Source organism: Podarcis pityusensis (assembly GCF_964106645.2).
Source record: "Podarcis pityusensis genome assembly, chromosome: 9".
Lineage (NCBI taxonomy): Eukaryota > Metazoa > Chordata > Lepidosauria > Squamata > Lacertidae > Podarcis > Podarcis pityusensis.
Window position 1 is genome coordinate 33358192 of NC_138034.1, and position 20237 is coordinate 33378428.

The 20237-nt window shown below is 40.5% G+C and overlaps 1 protein-coding gene across 3 annotated transcripts in view; it reads right to left on the reverse strand.

The window, feature by feature from the left end:
* The window catches only part of TLL1 (tolloid like 1), a 123878-nt gene that overhangs the window by 58080 nt on the left and 45561 nt on the right, over positions 1-20237 (reverse strand). For all 3 annotated transcript variants that reach the window (XM_081021698.1, XM_081021695.1, XM_081021696.1), the window contains 3 exons: positions 9388-9498; positions 2702-2782; positions 854-1006 (listed from right to left, as the gene is read on the reverse strand). In XM_081021698.1, coding sequence (XP_080877824.1) covers positions 854-1006; positions 2702-2782; positions 9388-9498 — 345 coding nt within the window. The remainder of the gene's footprint in view (positions 1-853; positions 1007-2701; positions 2783-9387; positions 9499-20237) is intronic.

Here is a 20237-nt window from a genome sequence, read left to right on the forward strand (position 1 = left end):
ATACAATAATTTTGTAGTAAGACTGGTCCCAATCACTTGTTCTAAACAATTAGCTCCCATTCCGTATCATTTAAATTAGAAATTTCTGACCAAGAAAGACTATTCATTTTAATTGGGAAGCAGAGATAGATAATCGGGTATATCTGTGTTCCAGTATACTTTTTTGGCAAGAAAATTGCTCTTATTCCTCTCTCTCCCTATCTCCCTCCACCATCACATGCTCCTATCCACCTGGAGGGCAAATGCATGTTGATGCAGGTTTCTGTGAGTATATCCCTTGCTGGATAAGAACCTGTGTGTTGTTTTATCATGTTACACATGCTTTTAAATATATTAGAAAGCTCTCCTGGTATTTAATTGTGATGTATCCCTATTTCTTTTAGCCAACCATGTGAAATGTACATTGAATTTATTTCAGTGGAAATGAGGCATCTTGGAGTCATTGAGCACAGGGACTGCAACATTTTCATATAAGCTAAACTGTATGTGTATTTAAGTTGACCTGAATCTCAAGATATTATGATAAAGGGAAAAGTTGAGTTAGTTTGCTACCATACACTGCACCTTAGTCACTTGAGTGCTACTTAATTCACAGCATTTTCAAGTTACATTTAATTTTTAGGAATTAAAGCATTTGTATAGAAAGCTTTAAAGGAGCTACAATTGTATAAAGACACTTGTACTATAAAATATGTGTTTATTTCAGAGTTTGTTATTGTAATATATAGCCGGACACCTAGAAAACAAGAAAGAGAGAATCCATTTCAAGACCTCTGTTTCATTTTTTAAAAATTCTACTAATTCTAAGGGTCAATTCCTTCAAGGATAAAAGTGTATCTTTTGTCTTTCTTACCAGTGAAATTTCCTCCAATAACATATGGAATGACACCCCCAGGCCATATCCGTTCTGTGCGTGATGTAGCTGCTCGTGGAAACCGTTTCTTCTCATAGCTCCCTGAGAATGTTAGAGCTGCTCTTCCCTTTGTTATATTATTTTGCTGAAAACCTGCAATGATATTTATAATAGAAAATGGAACAAAATGCTTAAAATTTCCTTAATGAAAATATCTTCTTCAAAGATAGAAGGATTTCCCCCCTATATATATACCCAGACTTGCAATGCAATGGGCAAACATGAATTAACAAATGCTTAAAATGAATTGAACTAACAGCTCAATACTATGGAGTTGTTTATCATGCACCGATGCCAAATCCATGCAACCATGCAGCTCATGTCTTCATTGCCATGTGTCCCTGTTTGCACCTGCTTGAAAAATCCCTGGACAACAGGCATGCTCGTGCCATAGTACCAGACTTGGAACTGGGTTCAAGTCCTGAGACAGCAGAACAGCTTCCTTGAACTGGCACACAGGATCCTGTTGCCAGTCCTATGAAACTCTGCCTTAATGCAGTGGTTTGTCAGATACAGTTGCATAACTGAATCTTTATTTATAAGGATTCACACATGTTGTTATATAGAAAGCACTTAAACATTAAAAAAGAGGCAGGCAAATTAAGACTACCAGGGCTGCATGATGTTACACAGCCAAGTCACTTTTCCAAACCCTGGGTGCCCCTGTTGCAGGGGACAATTTGCAAGAGAGATGGTGGTAGGCGGTAGGCAGAAAGAGGATCCTAATTCTTCTCCTGTAGACACCTCATTCCTTCTGCAACTACTTCCCTCTATGTCAGAAACTAGACTGAGGAGGAATGGTGGGAACCGCCGCCCCCCCCCCCTTCTGCTGACCCTTCCTGAGAACAGGAGGACAGTATAGATTTAGATCAGTGGTTTGCAGAAGGGCATAGTTCAGAGGCTGCAGAGAGCAGAAGCTGGGAAATATTGGAAGATGAACAGCAAGAAGGAGAGAGGGGAGAGACAGCTGACAGACTCAATGTCCTTGGAAAGCATTCCTGACCCCCCTTCTCCCAGGACCAGATGGGCGTTGAGAGAGCTCAGTGGCAGAAGGCTCAGATTATAACGTAGATTAGGGGAGATGGGGGGGGGTGGGACTTTACTTGGAGCAACACCATCATTGCATACAGACTATGCCCCTTTCTCTCTGTGTGTGAATACTGAATAAATTATGTGGTAACGACTTTTCTTTGGCTGCCACCTGGGGAGGGATAGTATTCTCTGAGCCTTGACACCCCACCACTTTTTCCCTCAACGGTGGATGCAAATTTATCTCAGTGATTGTAACTAATGTATCAGTGACCATATCACCAACCTATATTATTGCATTCCCCAATGAATGAACAGTAAGTCATATACTGAGAGGTAATTGCAATTTCGATTTACCTTCTATATTTAGATTCCAGAAATTAAATATAAAACAGGATCTGTCAAACTTGAACTTTGGGATAAATTTAGTCACTTTTCAGAGTTTCCCATTTCTCATAAACTAGGCTTAAGCAGTTCAGCCCAATAATATATATTTTTAGGGTCTCTTTTACTCACAGCATACATAGAATTCCCTAATCCACCGGAGCTTGTCCATTGATCTCAATATAGAAATCCCGTCTGTATTCACACCTCCCCTCTTGCAGTTTGTGTGCCTCCACTGATCTCAGGGAAGCTGGTACATGCAAGAGCTAGCAAATCAAAGTGTGCACACCTCTGTGGATTGTGATGGAGACAAATCTTACAGTACTCAGTGGCATTGTAAAATCTGGACATCTACCCACTGGAATAGTACAATACCTGAGCCAAATCTTCTTAAGCTGTCTATAAGCTGAAACAGGGCATCGCTTTTTTTTGAGACTGCACGCTCTCCAAAACCACCTTTTAAAAGAAGAATATTCAATGAGAAACCGCACACATACATCGAGCACACGAGTTTACAGAAAACTGAGGTGGGGGAAAAGAATTTTTCTGAATGTGAGGAGATTGCTAAAGAAATGTGCCTTTAACATTCTTTTGGCCATTAACATTCTATTGAGAATGAAACAAAAACAAATTTGTTGTCATAAGGCCTTTTTTTTAGTGTGCATTCCAAAATGCCAGCCAGCATAACTTTGGCATTTCAACAATTTACAACAGTTACATCATCTAATTACAATTTGCCAATTCCCCCCAGGGCCTTGACAAGTCTCAGTACTATGAATGGCAAACTTTATTCTTATTTCAGAGATACGCAATTCTACAGACTTGGATAAAGCACAGGTATCCAAGAGTATTGAGGAGACAGATAAAACATATGATTTAAAAAATACAAGATAGTTGAATTCACATTGGATGCAATTCACAATAGAGTGTGTACCTCCAGGTGTGATGTCAAACTATGATACACTTAAAGTTATTGACATACATGTGGTTTTTACTAAGACTGGAAGGCATATAAGGATGCTAAGTTATCAGTAACTTGAGTACTAATAGCTGAGGAACTGGTGGATAGAGTCCTAAAAATGAATTACAGGAACAGCCAGATCCTTTATCTCAATATCCACCATGCCACAAAAATCAGATCTCTTCTGATAGCATTTATGTTTGACTTCTTTTGCCTCTGAACGGTCTGTCTGCAGTTGTCTTCAAGCGTTAAATCTATCACCAGCAACTTCATTGTATAGAGGGCTTTTGGGTGACTTCATAAAATCCCCATTATTGATATTTGTAAAAAATATCTAATACTAAAGAACCATTATTCCTGCTTGTTACAGAAGAACTGGAATGATATTTTTTTAAGGCTTAAAGCGGTACAATGAAACATAGGTTAGCCATTTCAGCAATTCTCTGAATTCTTTTGACATACAGTTTCCACGCAAGCTTCCCAAATGGCAATCTTCAAAGACATATTACAAAGTACACAGTGCCATAAAAGGCAAGCTTGTTGCATGGTTGCTCAATAATCTGTGTAATTATTTGCTTTACACTGTCACATAGCTGCAGCGGCCCTCAAGAAAAATTTCTCAAATTTTTGCTTAGATTTTAAGGGAATGAGACAATACTTTAAGACATTCCTTCTGAATGAGATATTTTATAGCACCAGAGTGTACTAGACAGCACACCAACATTTGCTGCCCATTGATGTAATACTTTATTTATGAAAAAACAAACACAATGAAAGAAAGTGAATAACTACACAGAAGAGTATAGTTTTTACTAAGGATACCGGTAAATATCCTCAGCTAACAATGGAATTCCATACAGGTCGACTCAGATATAAGTGCCATAGAGTTCAATGGGGCTTGCTCCCAAGTAAGTAGTACTGCTGCCTTAAAAACAATAATTTTCATTTGTTGTTCATGGTTCAAATTTATTCAAATTCATTTATATACCTTCAGATTCCAAAATTGAATTTTTGATTCTATAAGAAATTTTAGATTAATGTACAGATAAACTGCACTATCGTTCATATTTAAAAATATATAATACTTCTACTTCAAGAATTAGAATGAAAAACTCCCTGATTCTAAATATTTCCACTTTTTTACAATGTGTCATAGTAATGCAGCTATAGAAAGTAACATTTCCTGAAATAACATAACTTTGCCTAAAGAATAATATTCTGCTTTTTCTGGCAGTGAGCATGCATGTTTCCCAAGAAAGACATGAAGAATATTAATCTGAGAGGTGTTGTATATTGTTATATATATATATATATATATATATATATATATATATAAAATGGTTTTTCGGATGTTTGTGAATCCAAAACAAGAATGCAGGCTAAACAAAATAATCACTTATGTTCAAGTCTGAGAAGTGATTCACCTTGCTGTGTTTATCTGTCAGCAAAATTAGGCTGTGAAACAGTTCAAAGCTAATTAAAACTACTTGTTGTGGTGAGGGTGGGTGGAATTAACTGAATCTATTAACATTTAAATCCAGATCTTTGAAAAGATCAAAAGATTCTACTACTTAGAACAAACAGGTGATTTTAAGAAAAGATAAGCAAAAAATGACGAGAAAGTGTAAAAATAGTACATTCATTATTAATTGACCAGAAGGCAGAACTCTAAAAATTACTTTTGTAAAAAAGAATGCCCATGGACTGGGGAAAGGGATTGAACTGGCAATTCTAGCTATGCTTTGAACAGCAGATTGCAGATATTCTGAGGTGATAATATTTCTCTCCCATACTGTAGAAAGCTAAACTTTCTGATCTCTGAATATCAAGGTGCTGTTAAAGAAGGAAGAGCAGGTCAGGCTATTTAATCCTGGTCATTTGGCAACTCATTTGGCCGGAGGTGAAGAAAATGAAGTGCTTTCTCCCAGTCAGCAGCATCTTCCAGGTGAATCACAACTGAGACAAGCAGAATAGTTACGTGATCTTATACTACAACTGGTCTTATTGGGGCATGGAGGTGGGCTCTCTTTAGATATGAAAGTGCACTACTTCACATACTTCATTCGGCCCGGACACTGAGGTCCAGTGCCGAGGGCCTTCTGGCGGTTCCCTCACTGTGAGAAGCAAAGTTACAGGGAACCAGGCAGAGGGCCTTCTCGGTAGTGGCACCCACCCTGTGGAACACCCTCCCACCAGATGTCAAGGAATAAACAACTATCTGACTTTTAGAAGACCTCTGAAGGCAGCCCTGTTTAGGGAAGTTTTTTAATGACTGATGTTTTAATGTATTTTTAATCTCCTGTTGGAAGCCGCCCACAGTGCCTGGGGAAACCCAGCCAGATGGGCAGGATATAAGTAATAAATTGTTGTTGTTGTTGTTGTTGTTACTTTGAATAGTCTCACATCCTCTTTATATGATTATATGTACTACTGCACTTACTTCAAAATACAGATCATAGATAATAGATCTGGAAGTGACCCTGAGGGAAATCTAGTCTGACCCCCTCCAATGCAGGAATATGCAGCTGACCTGCTGCAGTTTGGGTCTCACTTCTCAGTGGGACCCAAAGTTCTGCCCTGAGTCAACAGTTACATGGACATCACAGCAGCAGTTGGAAATGTTTCCCAGAGAAGTAAACAGATGTATTTTCTTTGAATTAGACTCCACTGCTAACAATGTAAACATGTTAGCACAGATTAGTGCTTTATAATTGTTTGCATGCTGTACGCAGATTTCATGTTAATAAATCAGGGATATAATTATGGACGTTCTAAAGAATTTGTCTCGGGGCATTTTTTTCTATTAAAAACTCATTCTGGCATTACTTAACTGATGGAACAAATCTCTATCTATTATGAATTGCACAAAAACACCTTCAGATCTTAAGGCGAAGACTGTGCTTTGTTGCACCGCTCCTACACAGTTCTCTTTGGATGAAAGGTAACTTGTTTCAAGGCTGTATGGCAGGGAAGAACATTGCGTACACGGCAGTTGTGATGCAGAACTGTCCAGCCAGCCACGGTGTAAAGGAAAAAGCTTGCAAAGGAGGGAAGAAACTTGAGGCTGAATTGGTTTTAATAGGAAATTACGGCACTGCTTTTCAGGCATGGGACAAATTTCGGGGGTGAACAGCAAACTTATCCCCAATGCCAAATCCCAGGCGTTTGATGGCTGAAAGGCCTGTCCCTGGCAACTCAGATGTTATTATTTGAGAACAGATGATTGCTTTTAGAAGGTTGTTTTTAAATGTTTCAATTGCATTGTTTTAGTTTTAATGTGTTTGCTGCCTTGGGCTCCTTTGAAGGAAGGGAGGGATAGTATGTAAACTGGCAAGTGAATAAGTAAGTAAAATCTGCTCTTATTGGCTGTCATTTTCCCCCCAGAATGTCCCTATCATTCAAAGGCATGGGATATGGTGGCATCCATGCTTTGGTCAACACAACATTCAGGGGATGGGAGACAGCAACTTGCAGCTGGTGGTATCTGAAAGAAGTGCTACTGCTGACACAGATGTGAAAGGAAAATAGAGAAAGAGACAGAGAGAAAAGCACCTAACCAAAAAACAACAACCCACAGTCTCTTACCAGTTTTTACCAATTTGTCAATCCATTTATCTCGCCCATTATTCAAGGAGGGGCACAGGACATCAAGGACTGGGAAGTTTGGGGGTAGAATCATCCCCGGAAAGTGTACAAACGATTTCATCTTACCAACAGTTCCCGCAGGAAAGAGCCCCCAGAGCAAGCAGTCTTTGCTTGTAAAAGGTGGTCTGTCTTACTCCTCCCAATCTGAGAATGCTTGACAGTGCAAGAAGACCCCTTTTGGCCTCCATGCCATCTCTAAGAGCAGCAGGAGGCTCACCTCCTCCACTGCAGCCAGCACCTGAATAATAGGGTGTGTAGCCTCTTTAACAGCCATTCTTTAGAGGGGCAGAGGAAAAACTACCAACAGGTGCAGCATGACTACTTAAGACTGCAATTTCCTTCCAAATCCTGTCTGGAGTGCTGCCCTGGCTCTGGGTGTGCTATATCTGGCCAGAAAGCACACAGCTCCACAGGGAGCTATCCGTGGTCCTGCTCATCTGTTGAGCTTCTTTGGTCCTCCCCTGCTCTAGGTTATGATCTGCAGGACACCATCAAAAAAATAAGCTCCCAGTTTTGCCCATCCATTTTCATTTCTTTCATTTAATTCAAGTCAATAGTTTGAACATTTAAAATTTGGGCTCTGCCTTAGTTATAAACTGGTAAGTAGAATGGAATCGTAGTTGAGATTATTTTCCTTCGCTGTTTCTATCCAAGGAAATTGATCCAATTGCAGAGGTTATTAAAGGTAAAGGTAAAGGGACCCCTGACCATTAGGTCCAGTCGTGACCGACTCTGGGGTTCCGGCACTCATCTCGCTTTATTGGCCGAGGGAGCCGGCGTACAGCTTCTGGGTCATGTGGCCAGCCTGACTAAGCCGCTTCTGGTGAACCAGAGCAGGGCACGCAAATGCCGTTTACCTTCCCGCCGGAGCAGTACCTATTTATCTACTTGCACTTCGTGCTTTCAAACTGCTAGTTTGGCAGGAGCAGGGACCAAGCAACGGGAGCTCACCCCGTCGTGGGGATTCGAACCACCGACCTTCTGATCGGCAAGTCCTAGGCTCTGTGGTTTACTGGTGCTTAAAAGGCTGTCAGGCTGCTTCAAGTAGGTATGCTGCATCCAACAGCTTCTCCAAAGCAGAAACACAGAAATATATTCTCCTGCCCATGTCTAAAGTATGTACAAAAAGCTAGGGATTGCATAGTGCATATATCCTCATCAACCATCAGGTATGGGGTTGGCTTGAAATAGAATTGGTTTCTGTTTCACACACACCAAACAGATTTCATTGGCAGGTCATGGGAAAGTGAAATGAGGATATGAATTTCATCCAAGCTGCTCTCCGCTTCCTTCTGCATAGATCTGGGGTGCAGCATAGATTGGATCCTCTCCATTACCGTCGACACTCACTAACAAGGATGGCCTGCAGTTTCCTCATCATCACACTGTACATCTCAGGCTTGTTAATGTAAGCTGGATATTTACACAGCTGTACCGTGCATTAACAAACTGTTCTCAGCATTTCTTCCCATGGAAAGCCCTGTAGGTATCTATAATGTTTTCCCTGGTCCTTATGCACATGGTAGGCATGGTATATAAGGTCATTTTTGTCTCCACTCAATCCCCAGACAACACACTCAGAAGGAGAATGTTTTGTATGAACTTTGGCGAGTCCAGAAAACTTGGTTACTTTATTGCTCACCCCTAACCTCCAGTCATTTATGAAGAAATTAAAAGGATCAGGTCCTGATATTGAACCTTGGAGAACTCTACTTTTTACACCACTGCATTAGGAGAAATGCTGATTTATTCCTAGTCTTTGTAGCTCTAGGACATCTAGGGAGCACAGAATTAACAAAACAACGAGGCCCATGGTCAGGTAAAGGTTGAACCATTTACATCAAATGTTTGGTGATGGAAAGTCACTTGGAGCCAGCTAATCTGAATGAATTGTTACAGCAACATCACTGTCAAAGTGCTGGTTATTTTCTTTAAAGACTGAATTTTTGGGGAAGTGGGTGGGATCAGAATACCTAAAAGATCATTCCTACCTTCATTAGCTTCCGCATACCTTCAAGTCACAGGAGGGAGTTCACTACCAGAAATTCAGTTAGCAGGTATGGAACAGGATAGCCTTCTCCATAGCACTTAGATTCTGCAAGTTCCTGCTGCAAGAGATCAACCTGCCCCACCCCTGATGATATTTCCATGACAGGTAAACAGTATTTTATACCAACAAGCTTATGTGCTTGTCTGACTTTATCACTGTGATCTCTCAAACTGATTCTTTCTCAAGCTCTCATTTTGAATTGTGCTTTACGATACTGTACTGTGATTATAGTTGTGTTTATTGTAGGCAATTGCTATATGCAACATGAAGGTGGGGCATAAATGTTTTGAATAAATATCTTTATGCATATGGGATTTTTTGCTCCATAAGAAAACAAATCTATTGCAAGTGCTCATGACGGAACACTGGTTACATTTTAATAAACCAAAATATTTAGCAACTTACCTGTATTATGTCCAAGTCTTTCATTTGAATGTTGCGTAAGATCAATTGTTCTGTCAATATGAAACATTTTTAAGTCTTCATCATCTAAGGCAATATCTCCCCAAAAGACAGCTTTAAATACAAAAAGAGAGCTTACTTTAAATATATTAAGAGCAGAATTGCACAAACATTGACTAAACACTATGGCCATATTCCAGCACAGAATTAAATATACTGTAGCCCATTTAAATCAATTGTCTTGTGTGAATTTAGTTCTGTTTTGGATTGTATGACCTATAAATAAATATCTGGGAAACATATACATATGGTATATAAACAGTATTACATGCACACACAAGTGTGTTTGTGTGTGTTACTGAAAAGTCTTTTTAATATTAAACATAAGTAACAAGTTGAAGAGGTTGTGACAGAGGGGGAAAGGAAGTATTTTAATTAATCACTTTAATCACAAAGCTGACATTTTCAAAAAAGATTTTGGATGCTTTGTTTTTGCTTGTTTTCTCCACTTAGGGAGAAACTGTTTCTTTTTAAAGAAACCCATTAAGAGTATCTGATTCACCTCTCATGCCTAATAACCACTTACCAAAGAGGTAAGAAGAAGAGAATTCTTTAACAGAAGACTTTTTGAGAAGCTGTGGTGAAATTCAGAGTCCACCAGCAGGCAAAATAGGCTGGAGCTGAACGAAGTATTGCTGTACATTTCCTCACACACTCAGTAAATTTCATAGCTGACACAATTATACTGTTTTCTTGTCACTCCATCCTTTTTGAAAAATTTCTTGCAAAATCCAACCTTTCTTAATTTCATTCCCAATGTTGCTTTCTAACTGTAACTACTAGTATAATGCATTTTACCTCTTGAGCAAAGTAATTCAAGAACACCTCCCAAAGAGTGTGCCCTTCAGACTCAACTTTCTCACATCTTAAAAACTCAATAGACCGGTGCCACAAACAACATTTTGGCCCTGGGAGGACTTTTGAAGTCTAAGAAACTATAGTGGATATCTCAAAATACACTTTTCATAGAAACTAGTGGTGCTTAGAACAACCAACCACAGGCAAAACATCTGCACCCAAAAAAACAAATAAAGCACAGAAAAAGCTGACAGTACCCCCACAAAGAAGAAACCTTCTCAAGCAGACAACGAAAACACCAGTAAAAAAAAAAAAGTAATGGGAGGGACTGGGAGCCTTGACTAGCATCAGAGAAATGTCTGGGGATGCAATGATGCCCACAGGTACCATATTGGGAACTTAGCAACAGACCAAGGACTCAGTTATACAGCTGCAAATATAACATTTTAAATGTGTTTTAAGTACGTTATACAAAAGTGACGCTAGATGGCAATGGTGAGCTAATGAGAAATTCTATATATATTTGTAAACGTGTTTTTTTAAAAAAAAAGAATTATCACAGGGTTATTTATACATGTCTAGATTCAGCCAAACACTACCCCAACTTTTAAGAAACATTTCGTAATTTAATGTCCTCATCTAGCATACTGAAAAAGCTTTTAACTTTCTAAAACTCAAACTTTATTTACCCCATTGCAAAATCAATTCTGATTGTGCAATAAAAATGCAGAAAACAATAGAATATATAACTTTTTATTATTTGATGAGTAAGATCGATAAAGAGCAGGACCGTAGGCAAATTAAAACTTTTAGACATTCATATTACATAAAGCAGAATGCCTATAGTTTTAATTTACCTACAATCCTGCTGTTTATCAATCTCTCTCATCAAGTAATTATAATAAGAGCTGGCTGTACTGGGTTAGACTTTCTTTCATTTGCTGATAATTATGTTTGCTCTTGTTTAGGAATGTCTGCAACATTTGCCCATCATCCCTTATTTCACAGAGGAAGGCAACTAAGAAGAACAAATCATGCTCAATATGTCTCCAGCCTCACTTACATTCTTGAAATGAGATACAGTTCGGCATCCCAGTTTGACTGACATATTCCACGAAGTATAAAAACTTGATATTCTAAAATAGCTAAAAGCACAGAAAGGGCAAGAAGCCAGATAATACTGACTTGGAGGTGAAAGCAAATCTACAGTAATTTAACTATTTTCATTTGTAGTGAGTACGTTTGAAATTAAGAGATCAAGCACGTGCCCAGTCTTGTCCGCTCCCCAGGGAGAGCGAATTGCTTTTCTTTATTTTCTTTATTCTTTTGGGAAAGTGCCAGAATACCTACACTGCAGGGGTACTGAGATATAAAGAAATAAATTCATATTTCTCCTAATGTTTTCACAGTTAGGAAGGGAGTCCTTTTAAGCTTTCTCAGTTTTATCTTTCTTGCATGCACACATACATTCCAGCTATGTGGTCAATGCCATACACACATTGTGACCCCTTGTAGATATTTCAATAAGAACATTTATCCGTACTGCACAGGAGGTTAAGAGTTCAGTTTGGTAGTTAAGGAGAAAACATAACCTAAAGACAAGGAGCTTCATTAGCGTGTAACCCCAAAATTTTGGAGGGGATCCAAAATTTCAGGGTTACATGTTAATGAGCCAAGGGTTCCTCACAGAGGCCTAAGTCCAAGTGATCACTAAGATACTCTGCTGACCACAGACTTTCCTCAAAACACCTAGTGCCATCATCTGTTTGACTTATGGAGAGCAGCAGGAATCCCTTTCTACAACATTAATCAAGTGCATCTACACTTTAGACATGGAGTGAGCCATATTTACTGAAGAATCCACCCAGAACACCAACAGTTCAACCACAAACTCATCTTTAATTAAGGGACAACACATCTTCAACTGGTAGTCTTTATATACAGTGGATGCTCGGGTTGCAAACGTGATCCGTGCGGGAGGCACGTTCGCAACCCGCAGTGTTTGCAACCCATGACCCGCGCGTCTGCACACACGCGGGTCGCGATTCAGCGCTTCTGCACATGTGCAAAGCGTGATTTAGCACTTCTGAGCATGCGCAAGTGCCGAAACCTGGAAGTAACCGTTCCGGTACTTCCAGGTTCAACACGGTGCGCAACCCGAAATCGTGCAACCCGAAGCATGACTGTATAGGGTTTTTATCTTTCCCCTTTTCTGATCTAACATAACTGTCTATTTAAAGTTCCGTAGCAGCCAGTGCTTTCTTTCTTTAAAAAATGTTTAGAGGTTCTCTCATTTTGACTCAACAATATCACCATTTTATAGTTCGAATTGGGGAAAATAAATACAGTAAATGGACAAAAATACAAAGATTCAAAAGTACAAATGCTTAGGGGTATGTGTACCCCTGCGTACCTCCAGGAAAAAAGCACTGGTAACAGCTATTCTGTTTTAAATATAAAGTTCAATATCACCCTCGCCTCATTTCCCCCTCAGACTTTCTGTCCCTCTTTGTGGTGCACTGAGCCTCCTCTAACTGTGATTCCACAACCAACCCTCTCTACCAGACACACACTCTTGAAGGCTTTACCCAAATTCTATCTTAAAACAAAGCTCTCATTATTATTTTTTCCAATTCAGATTCAGTTCCTCAGCTTAAAGGGCTGTTAGGGAAGGCAGCCGGGGTGAGGGTGGGGATGAGGGCAGCGGTGGGGAGAGTGGAAAAATTCACAAGATGCTGGTGATTGAGTTAAGAAGAAAGTGGGGCTGGGTTGCCAGGTTTGCTTGTCTCCCTTTGCCCTTCCCTCTTATAGAGCAGGCTGTAGCTTGTGGTTTTGTAAATGGAAACGCCATTTGCCAGAATGAGAGGCTAAAGGGCAATTTGGCCTCATTTATGAAAACTATTTAAGAAGAAGTATGGAGGAAGGAGCATAGCGTAACTGGAAGCCTCTTTATAGCAGGTCTAATTAATAACTGAATGGTCTTTCAGGCCTTTCTTGAACATAAGAAGTCATATAACAGGTTTAACATGCTAAAGGGTGAACAGTAAAGCAAGGAGTTCATAAACCCTCCAAGTGTCCCTATTTTCCAGGGACATCCCTGATTTAGAGAAGCGGTCCCGGTTTCTGATTTGATCCTGGAATGTTCTACTTTTCCTTAGGATGTCCCTATTTACATTGGAGAAATATTGGAGGGTATGGAGTTATTTGGCTCCTGAGCTGTCTGAAGGCAATCCTGTATAGGGAAGATTTTTTTAATGTTTAATGTTTTATTATGTTTTTATATATAATAAAAAGCTGTCCAGGGTGGCTGGGGCAACCCAGTAAGATGTGTGAGGTATAAATATAGTAAAGTTATCTGTATGGAATGAGACACCTCTATTTTCAACGGAGAAATGTTAAAGGGTATGAGTTCATTAAATGAAGCTGGAAGACTAATCTTGTGCCAGTATTAAGGTAGAACAGTCTTTTCTGATAGGAAAATGGCATAGTGTAAACAGACGATAATTAAGATGAGAAGTCACCGAGATGAGAAGTGCCCTAGAAGTCAAAATAATTATAGAACTTTTGCACCAAAATTGTAAATGCTTACATATCTACTAACTACAGATAAGTGCTTTGAAGTTTAACTTAGGCCAGGAAATTTATAATTTCATAATAAAGGTCTTCTAGGACAGTGTTCAGCAAGCTGAGCTCTGTATATTGGCAAAGGCTATTAATACAGCTTATAATAAACTGAAGTTGAATCCATGCTATCTTTAGTTCAGAAAATTATAAGATTCACCACCTCATAAGTAATCTTTCTTTCAAAAGAGCAATTCATGGTAAAATCCATTAACACAGATCTTCAGTATTTTTGTGATACAAAGTACCGTATTTTTCGCCCTATAGGACGCACTTTTCCCCCTCCAAAAATGAAGGGGAAATGTGTGTGCGTCCTATGGGGCGAATGCAGGCTTTCGCTGAAGCCTGGACAGTGAGAGGGGTCAGTGCCCACCGACCCCTCTCGCTCTCCAGGCTTCAGGAAGCTCTCCGCAAGCCTTGCAAGCCCGGGGGGAGGTCCCACGGGCTCGCAAGGGTTGCGGGCAGCAGCCTGCAGCCCACGAGCTCGGGGCATAGCGGGGAGGCGCAGCGCCGCCACCCCGCTATTCCCCGACCTGATCTGAAGGCTGGCGGGGGGGAGAAGCAAGCTTGCTTCTCTCCCCCCCCGCCAGCCCCACAAGCTCGGGGGATAGCGGGGAGGCGGAGCGCCGCCACCCCGCTATGCCCTGACCTGATCTGAAGGCTGGCGGGGGGGGAGAAGCAAGCTCGGGGGATAGCGGGGAGGCGGAGTGCCGCCACCCCGCTATTCCCCGACCTGATCTGAAGGCTGGCAGGGGGGGAGAAGCAAGCTTGCTTCTCTCCCCCCCCCGCCAGCCCCACAAGCTTGGGGGATAGCAGGGAGGCGGAGCGCTGCCACCCCGCTATGACCTGATCTGAAGGCTGGCGGGGGGGGAGAAGCAAGCTTGCTTCTCTCCCCCCCCCCCGCCAGCCCCACAAGCTCAGAGCAGAAGATTTCATTGAACAAGATGATTGGCAAACAGTAAGTATTTTTCCTCATCATTTTGGAGGGAGCCCAGAATTGCAAAGTTAGTTCTTGAGGACCTGGCACATGTGATCTCAAATTGCATCTGTCAAAGACAACAACACTGTGCCTGGTATAACCTGTCAAAAGTCTCATCAAGCATCAACATGGTAATATAAGCTGGCAACACTGTCCCATTCAGCGCCACATTCATATCAATACACAATCTATGCTCCCTGCTTTAACGCTGTGGCATTTTCCAAAACTATGAGCAATAGTAGCCATTCCAGTGTGGCTTCCTTGAGTACTGTATTGCTCTAGGAAAGGCAATAATCTTTATAAATCAGTGGTGAGGGAAGAGATGCATTAACCATGGGATCCTGCCCCCCCCCCCAATAACTCTTCTTGTCAATAAGAGGGAGAGATCCTTCCTTCCTGGGATCCTTTGGAAGGGACAGCAGGTATCAAATCAAACCAATCCCCAATGTAAAAGGGGCAGGAAAAGATCTAACAGTGTTTGGCTACCTTGGGGTTAAATCCAACACCCATTTACCCAAATGGAAGTTCCTAATTCTGTTAATCACCAGAATTCAATGTACGATTGCTATCGGTGAGCTGGTAACCTTACTAGGTGACCTCTGGGCAAAGATATAGGCAGAAAAGTTTCACCGGTTTATGATTGCTCCTTGCACACAGAACCAAACAAAGCAAAACAAAAACCCATTTCATGGCTTTAACAAGCTGTGAGCAAAAGAATGAACAAAAGCCACAGCAGAAATAAACCATTGTGTTTAAATTGCCACCTACGTGAAACAGCTGCTAGAACTAGGAAACAGACATAGCAGATGCTTCATACTTAAGCGCTCATTCAAGTTGCAGGCATTTTATACAATTTCAGTAAAAAGCAACAACAAACCCCTAACTTGAATAAATCAACCAAGTTGGCTGTGAAGCCAATAGCTACTATGTGTAAAAGTATTTCTGTTTTCATTTATTAATAGCGTGTGTTTCTATAACACAGTTAATGTATCACCTGTAAATCTACAAATGTACATAAAGCGCCTGTCTGACATCAAGGCATTATATAACATTAGAAAAGAAAGGGTTCCCCGCTACATCAATGGGAGATTGTCACCACATGCTAATTTCAGTACATTAGAGGGCAGATTTTCATCAGGCTTGTTGCTAGAGACAGAAGGGTAAGGTTAAACCTCCCCTCCTCATGCGCCGGAATAAAATTAAAATAATAATGTGGTACCAAGAAGTACAATTATTAATTAACTACCAGCCTGGCCCACAGATGAGCAAATCAGATTTGATATGGGAGGATAATTTACACATTCATTAAGGGAAGAAGATTTGTTAAAATCTGATTTTAATATATTTTTCCTTTTAAGCAAATCTTTCTGCATTCCCCATTAAAGTGAGCTCATTGTCACATAGGTGGCTGCCCTTTGTTCACTGAGCACTGGGTTTTCTAATCTGCTTTGTAACATAGAATACTATGCAAGGACATGACATTCAGTCTGAAGTGAGATGCTTTAACTCCATTAATCTGAGATTTAAGGGATATATGAGACAAAAAGAGTACTTTATACTAAATTCTTGACAGACATCCTTTTTTGAGAACATCAGAATGGGGATTTAATGGACTGCAGCTGTGAGCCTTGGGGATTCTTCATTTCCTATTCTTACCCCCCCCCCATGATAATTGAGGCAGATTTTCTTTCTATATGTTATAGGTGAATTTCACCAATAAAAGCAGTAACCTAAAATTTAATAAGCTGTACTCTGGTTTCTGTTTGCATTAATCTTTCACCTTTTACTAGAGATTTCCACACAGAGGGAAATTTATGATCATAAAATAATCAAGTGTTGATAAACATGTATAAAATAAAGCAGCAAAGATGAGCAACAGAAGCAGATAAAAACTAGCAGAAGCATATAAAAACGTGCAGAAACACTCAAAATGTATTCACTTAAGCCCTGAAACGAGAACACAGTTGCCTCTTAGCAAGCCTTACAGTGAGAGTGTTCCAGGATGAAATATGACAGAAAAAACCCATCCTTGAACACCACTTGCTTCCTGATCTAGCAGAGGGATCTGCAGAAGGGCAGTGGAATTTGTTGAAATACTTATACAGTGGTGCCTCGCAAAACGAAATTAATTCGTTCCGCGAGTTTTTTCATCTAGCGAATTTTTCGTCTTGCGAAGCACGAAATCCCATAGGAATGCATTGAAATTCAATTAATGCGTTCCTATGGTCAAAAAAAGTCCAAACAAAGCCAAATTTGGTACAACAAGAGTGCTCTTTAAAGTCACACATACTGTAAAGAGCATTTCAAAAATTGAAGGAACAATAAATTAAGTTTCTAAACATGACAGAAAAACATTTAAAAATCAACAAAGTGTACAGTACATTTTCTAAGACTCTGGGGGACAACTCGAAGAAGGTTCCTCTTCCACTCTTTGCTTCTTGATGAAGAACCCCCTCCTCAACTGTTCCCCTAGCCACCCACCACACAGAAATTCAAATCCAGAAATTTTTTAAAAAAACAGCAGAGTGGCCCAATGGTCACAGAAAATCATAAAAATGCAGGAAAAAAAACACACAAGCTTCCAGATTCTTGCAAACCCCTCCTCAACTGTTCCCCCAGCCACCCACCACACAGAAATTCAAATCCAGAATTTTTTTTAAAAAAACAGCAGAGGGCCCAATGGTCACAGAAAATCATAAAAATGCAGAAAAAAACACACAAGCTTCCAGATTCTTGCAAACCCCTCCCCAACACCAAGTCCTTGAATTCCAAACACCCCAACCCAAAATCCAAAACCCCCCCAAAAAAGTTTTAAAAGTTTAAAAGAAGTTTTGGAAAAGCTTCAAAAATCACCAAAGTCTTCAAAAACCTCAAAAAAGGCTACCACACCGCGTTCTATGAGTTGCTCCTCGAAGTCAAGTCGCAACTGTATTAACGGTGTTAAGAAAAAGGAAACAAACTTGCAAGACATTTTCGTTTTTCGTCTTGCGAAGCAAGCCCATAGGGAAATTCGTCTTGCGAAGCAGCTCAAAAAACGGAAAACCCTTTCGTCTAGCGAGTTTTCTGTCTTGCGAGGCATTCGTCTTGTGGGGCACCACTGTAGCACTTACAAAGCTATTCACAGTTTTGTTTATGAGAATGTAAGTACACCAACCATTTGACTGCAGGATATCACTTCATAAGCTATAAAAATTATCCTTAAAATGTAAGGTTACAAAAGCAATGTTAGATACAAGAAACAATGAAAGAAAGAAAAACTTTATTAACGATGAAGTCTATTTTGGCAACTATAAGTAGGATGGCTGGGCCTGCATTTTTTAGGCCAGTATGGGGTTTGATGGTTGTCAAACTGTCTCAGATCATTAGTGGTACACACCCTGCTTCTGTATTTCATATTTATAGCAGCCACTGCTGAAAAACCTGCCTCGCAAAGATATATACTGTATTTTTCTGTGTATTGGACGAGGTTTTTTGACTCAAAATTTATGTCAAAAAACTGGGGTCATCCAATACACAGATAGTGGTATGGGGGGGCGAAGCGGTGCACCACCAGCCAGCTCATTGGTGGGAGTGCAACTTCCCCCGATGCCGCTGTGTAGTCCCTGCATTGTTTGCTGCGCGCAGTGGCATCAGAGCATAATGGCTGGTGGGAGCACGGGAAACAATCTAGGAAGTGTTTCCTGCCCCCAGCTGTGTGGGGGGAGAGGCTCAACAACTTTGGGCCATCTCCCCTCATTTTCCTAAAATTGAGTCCCCCAAAATAGGGGGAGGGGGTCTTATACACGGGGGCATCCTATAGACTGAAAAATACAGTACTACCAAATGACAGCAGCACAGATACTGCTTCATCACCAGGCTCAAGATACTCAATGGTAACATGAATCAAGCATTCAGATAACCTCACTTCCAAAATATTATCTGTGAAGACCCTATCACAAGACAGTTCCAATCCGTAATTCTTTTTTCACAAAGACAATTTTGCAGCATCAGTTGCAAGTGTGCTTTGCACGTACTCCCGTTTCTTCAGCTGATAAATTTTTCATGTGGCAAATTCAAATGGCTCGTGATTGTTTGCTTAATGTTAGTTTTAATCTCACTTTCTTTATCGTCAAGTGAAACAAGAAATTCTATCAAGCATGTAAAAGAATCCATTGTCCTCTGCCAAACCCAAACTGCCCAGAACTCAATTTTTCTCATGAAAGTTGTGGCATGTACAAAGATCTTTTTGTCTCAACCTTGTAGGCTTAAGTTCAAGTCATTCACATTACAAAACATGTCAGTGTGGTATGCTAACTTTGCTAGCCAATTGTCTTGGCTAAATTATTTGCAAGTCAGGACTTCTTGATCAAAAGAAACACATGTACTTGTGTAACTCAAAGAGTCTCTGCAGCACAAGGCCCCTTGACAGCCAACAAACATCTGTGTGAAGTTGTAAGTGTACATGTTCAGAATCCATCTCCAAACATAAGATTTCAGACACACATGCACTGAGCAAACTGGTGTTGAGAAAGTTTACAATTTTCATGGCATTGGTGAATACTTCATGAAGTACTTCATCTAGCCCAACCAAAGGCAGATCCTGTGCATTGGAGGTGAGCTGAGTCACTAAAACAACTGTCTGTATGAGCAGCTTGGGGCGAACGATCACTGGATCTGCCCCTGAGAGGAGTTCCCAAGATTCAGCCTTCCTGGTGTTTGGTTACAAATGTCAACATGGCATTATAATAAGACAACAAAACAAAAAGGTGTAAGAGATATTCCTCATTAAGGATTGTTGTTGTTGTTGTTTAGTTGTTTAGTCGTGTCCGACTCTTTGTGACCCCATAGACCAGAGCACGCCAGGTCTTCCACTGCCTCCTGCAGTTTGGTCAAACTCATGTTTGTAGCTTCGAGAACACTATCCAACCATCTCGTCCTCTGTCGTCCCCTTCTCCTTGTGCCCTCCATCTTTCCCAACATCAGGGTCTTTTCCAGGGAGTCTTCTCTTCTCATGAGGTGGCCAAAGTATTGGAGCCTCAGCTTCAGGATCTGTCCTTCCAGTGAGCACTCAGGGCTGATTTCCTTCAGAATGGATAGGTTTGATTTTCCTGCAGTCCATGGGACTCTCATTAAGGATTATAATCAATAATTACTTTGGGATTGCATATAAAGGCCACAACCAATTTGCACAGGCTTCACAACCCACTTGTGGCTCATGACCCACAGGTTGGAAGATGTTGTTTGAGCTCCACCCATTGGGCCATCTACATAAGCTAGATGTTATATGGAGAGATGCATATGTAGATATACATTTTCCCTAGTGGTTTTCTTTTTTAAACCCACAGAAGATCTTAAATTAGCCCTTAGCACTTCTCTATTTCTGTATGGCTGTCTTGACCTCATTTTAACTTTATCA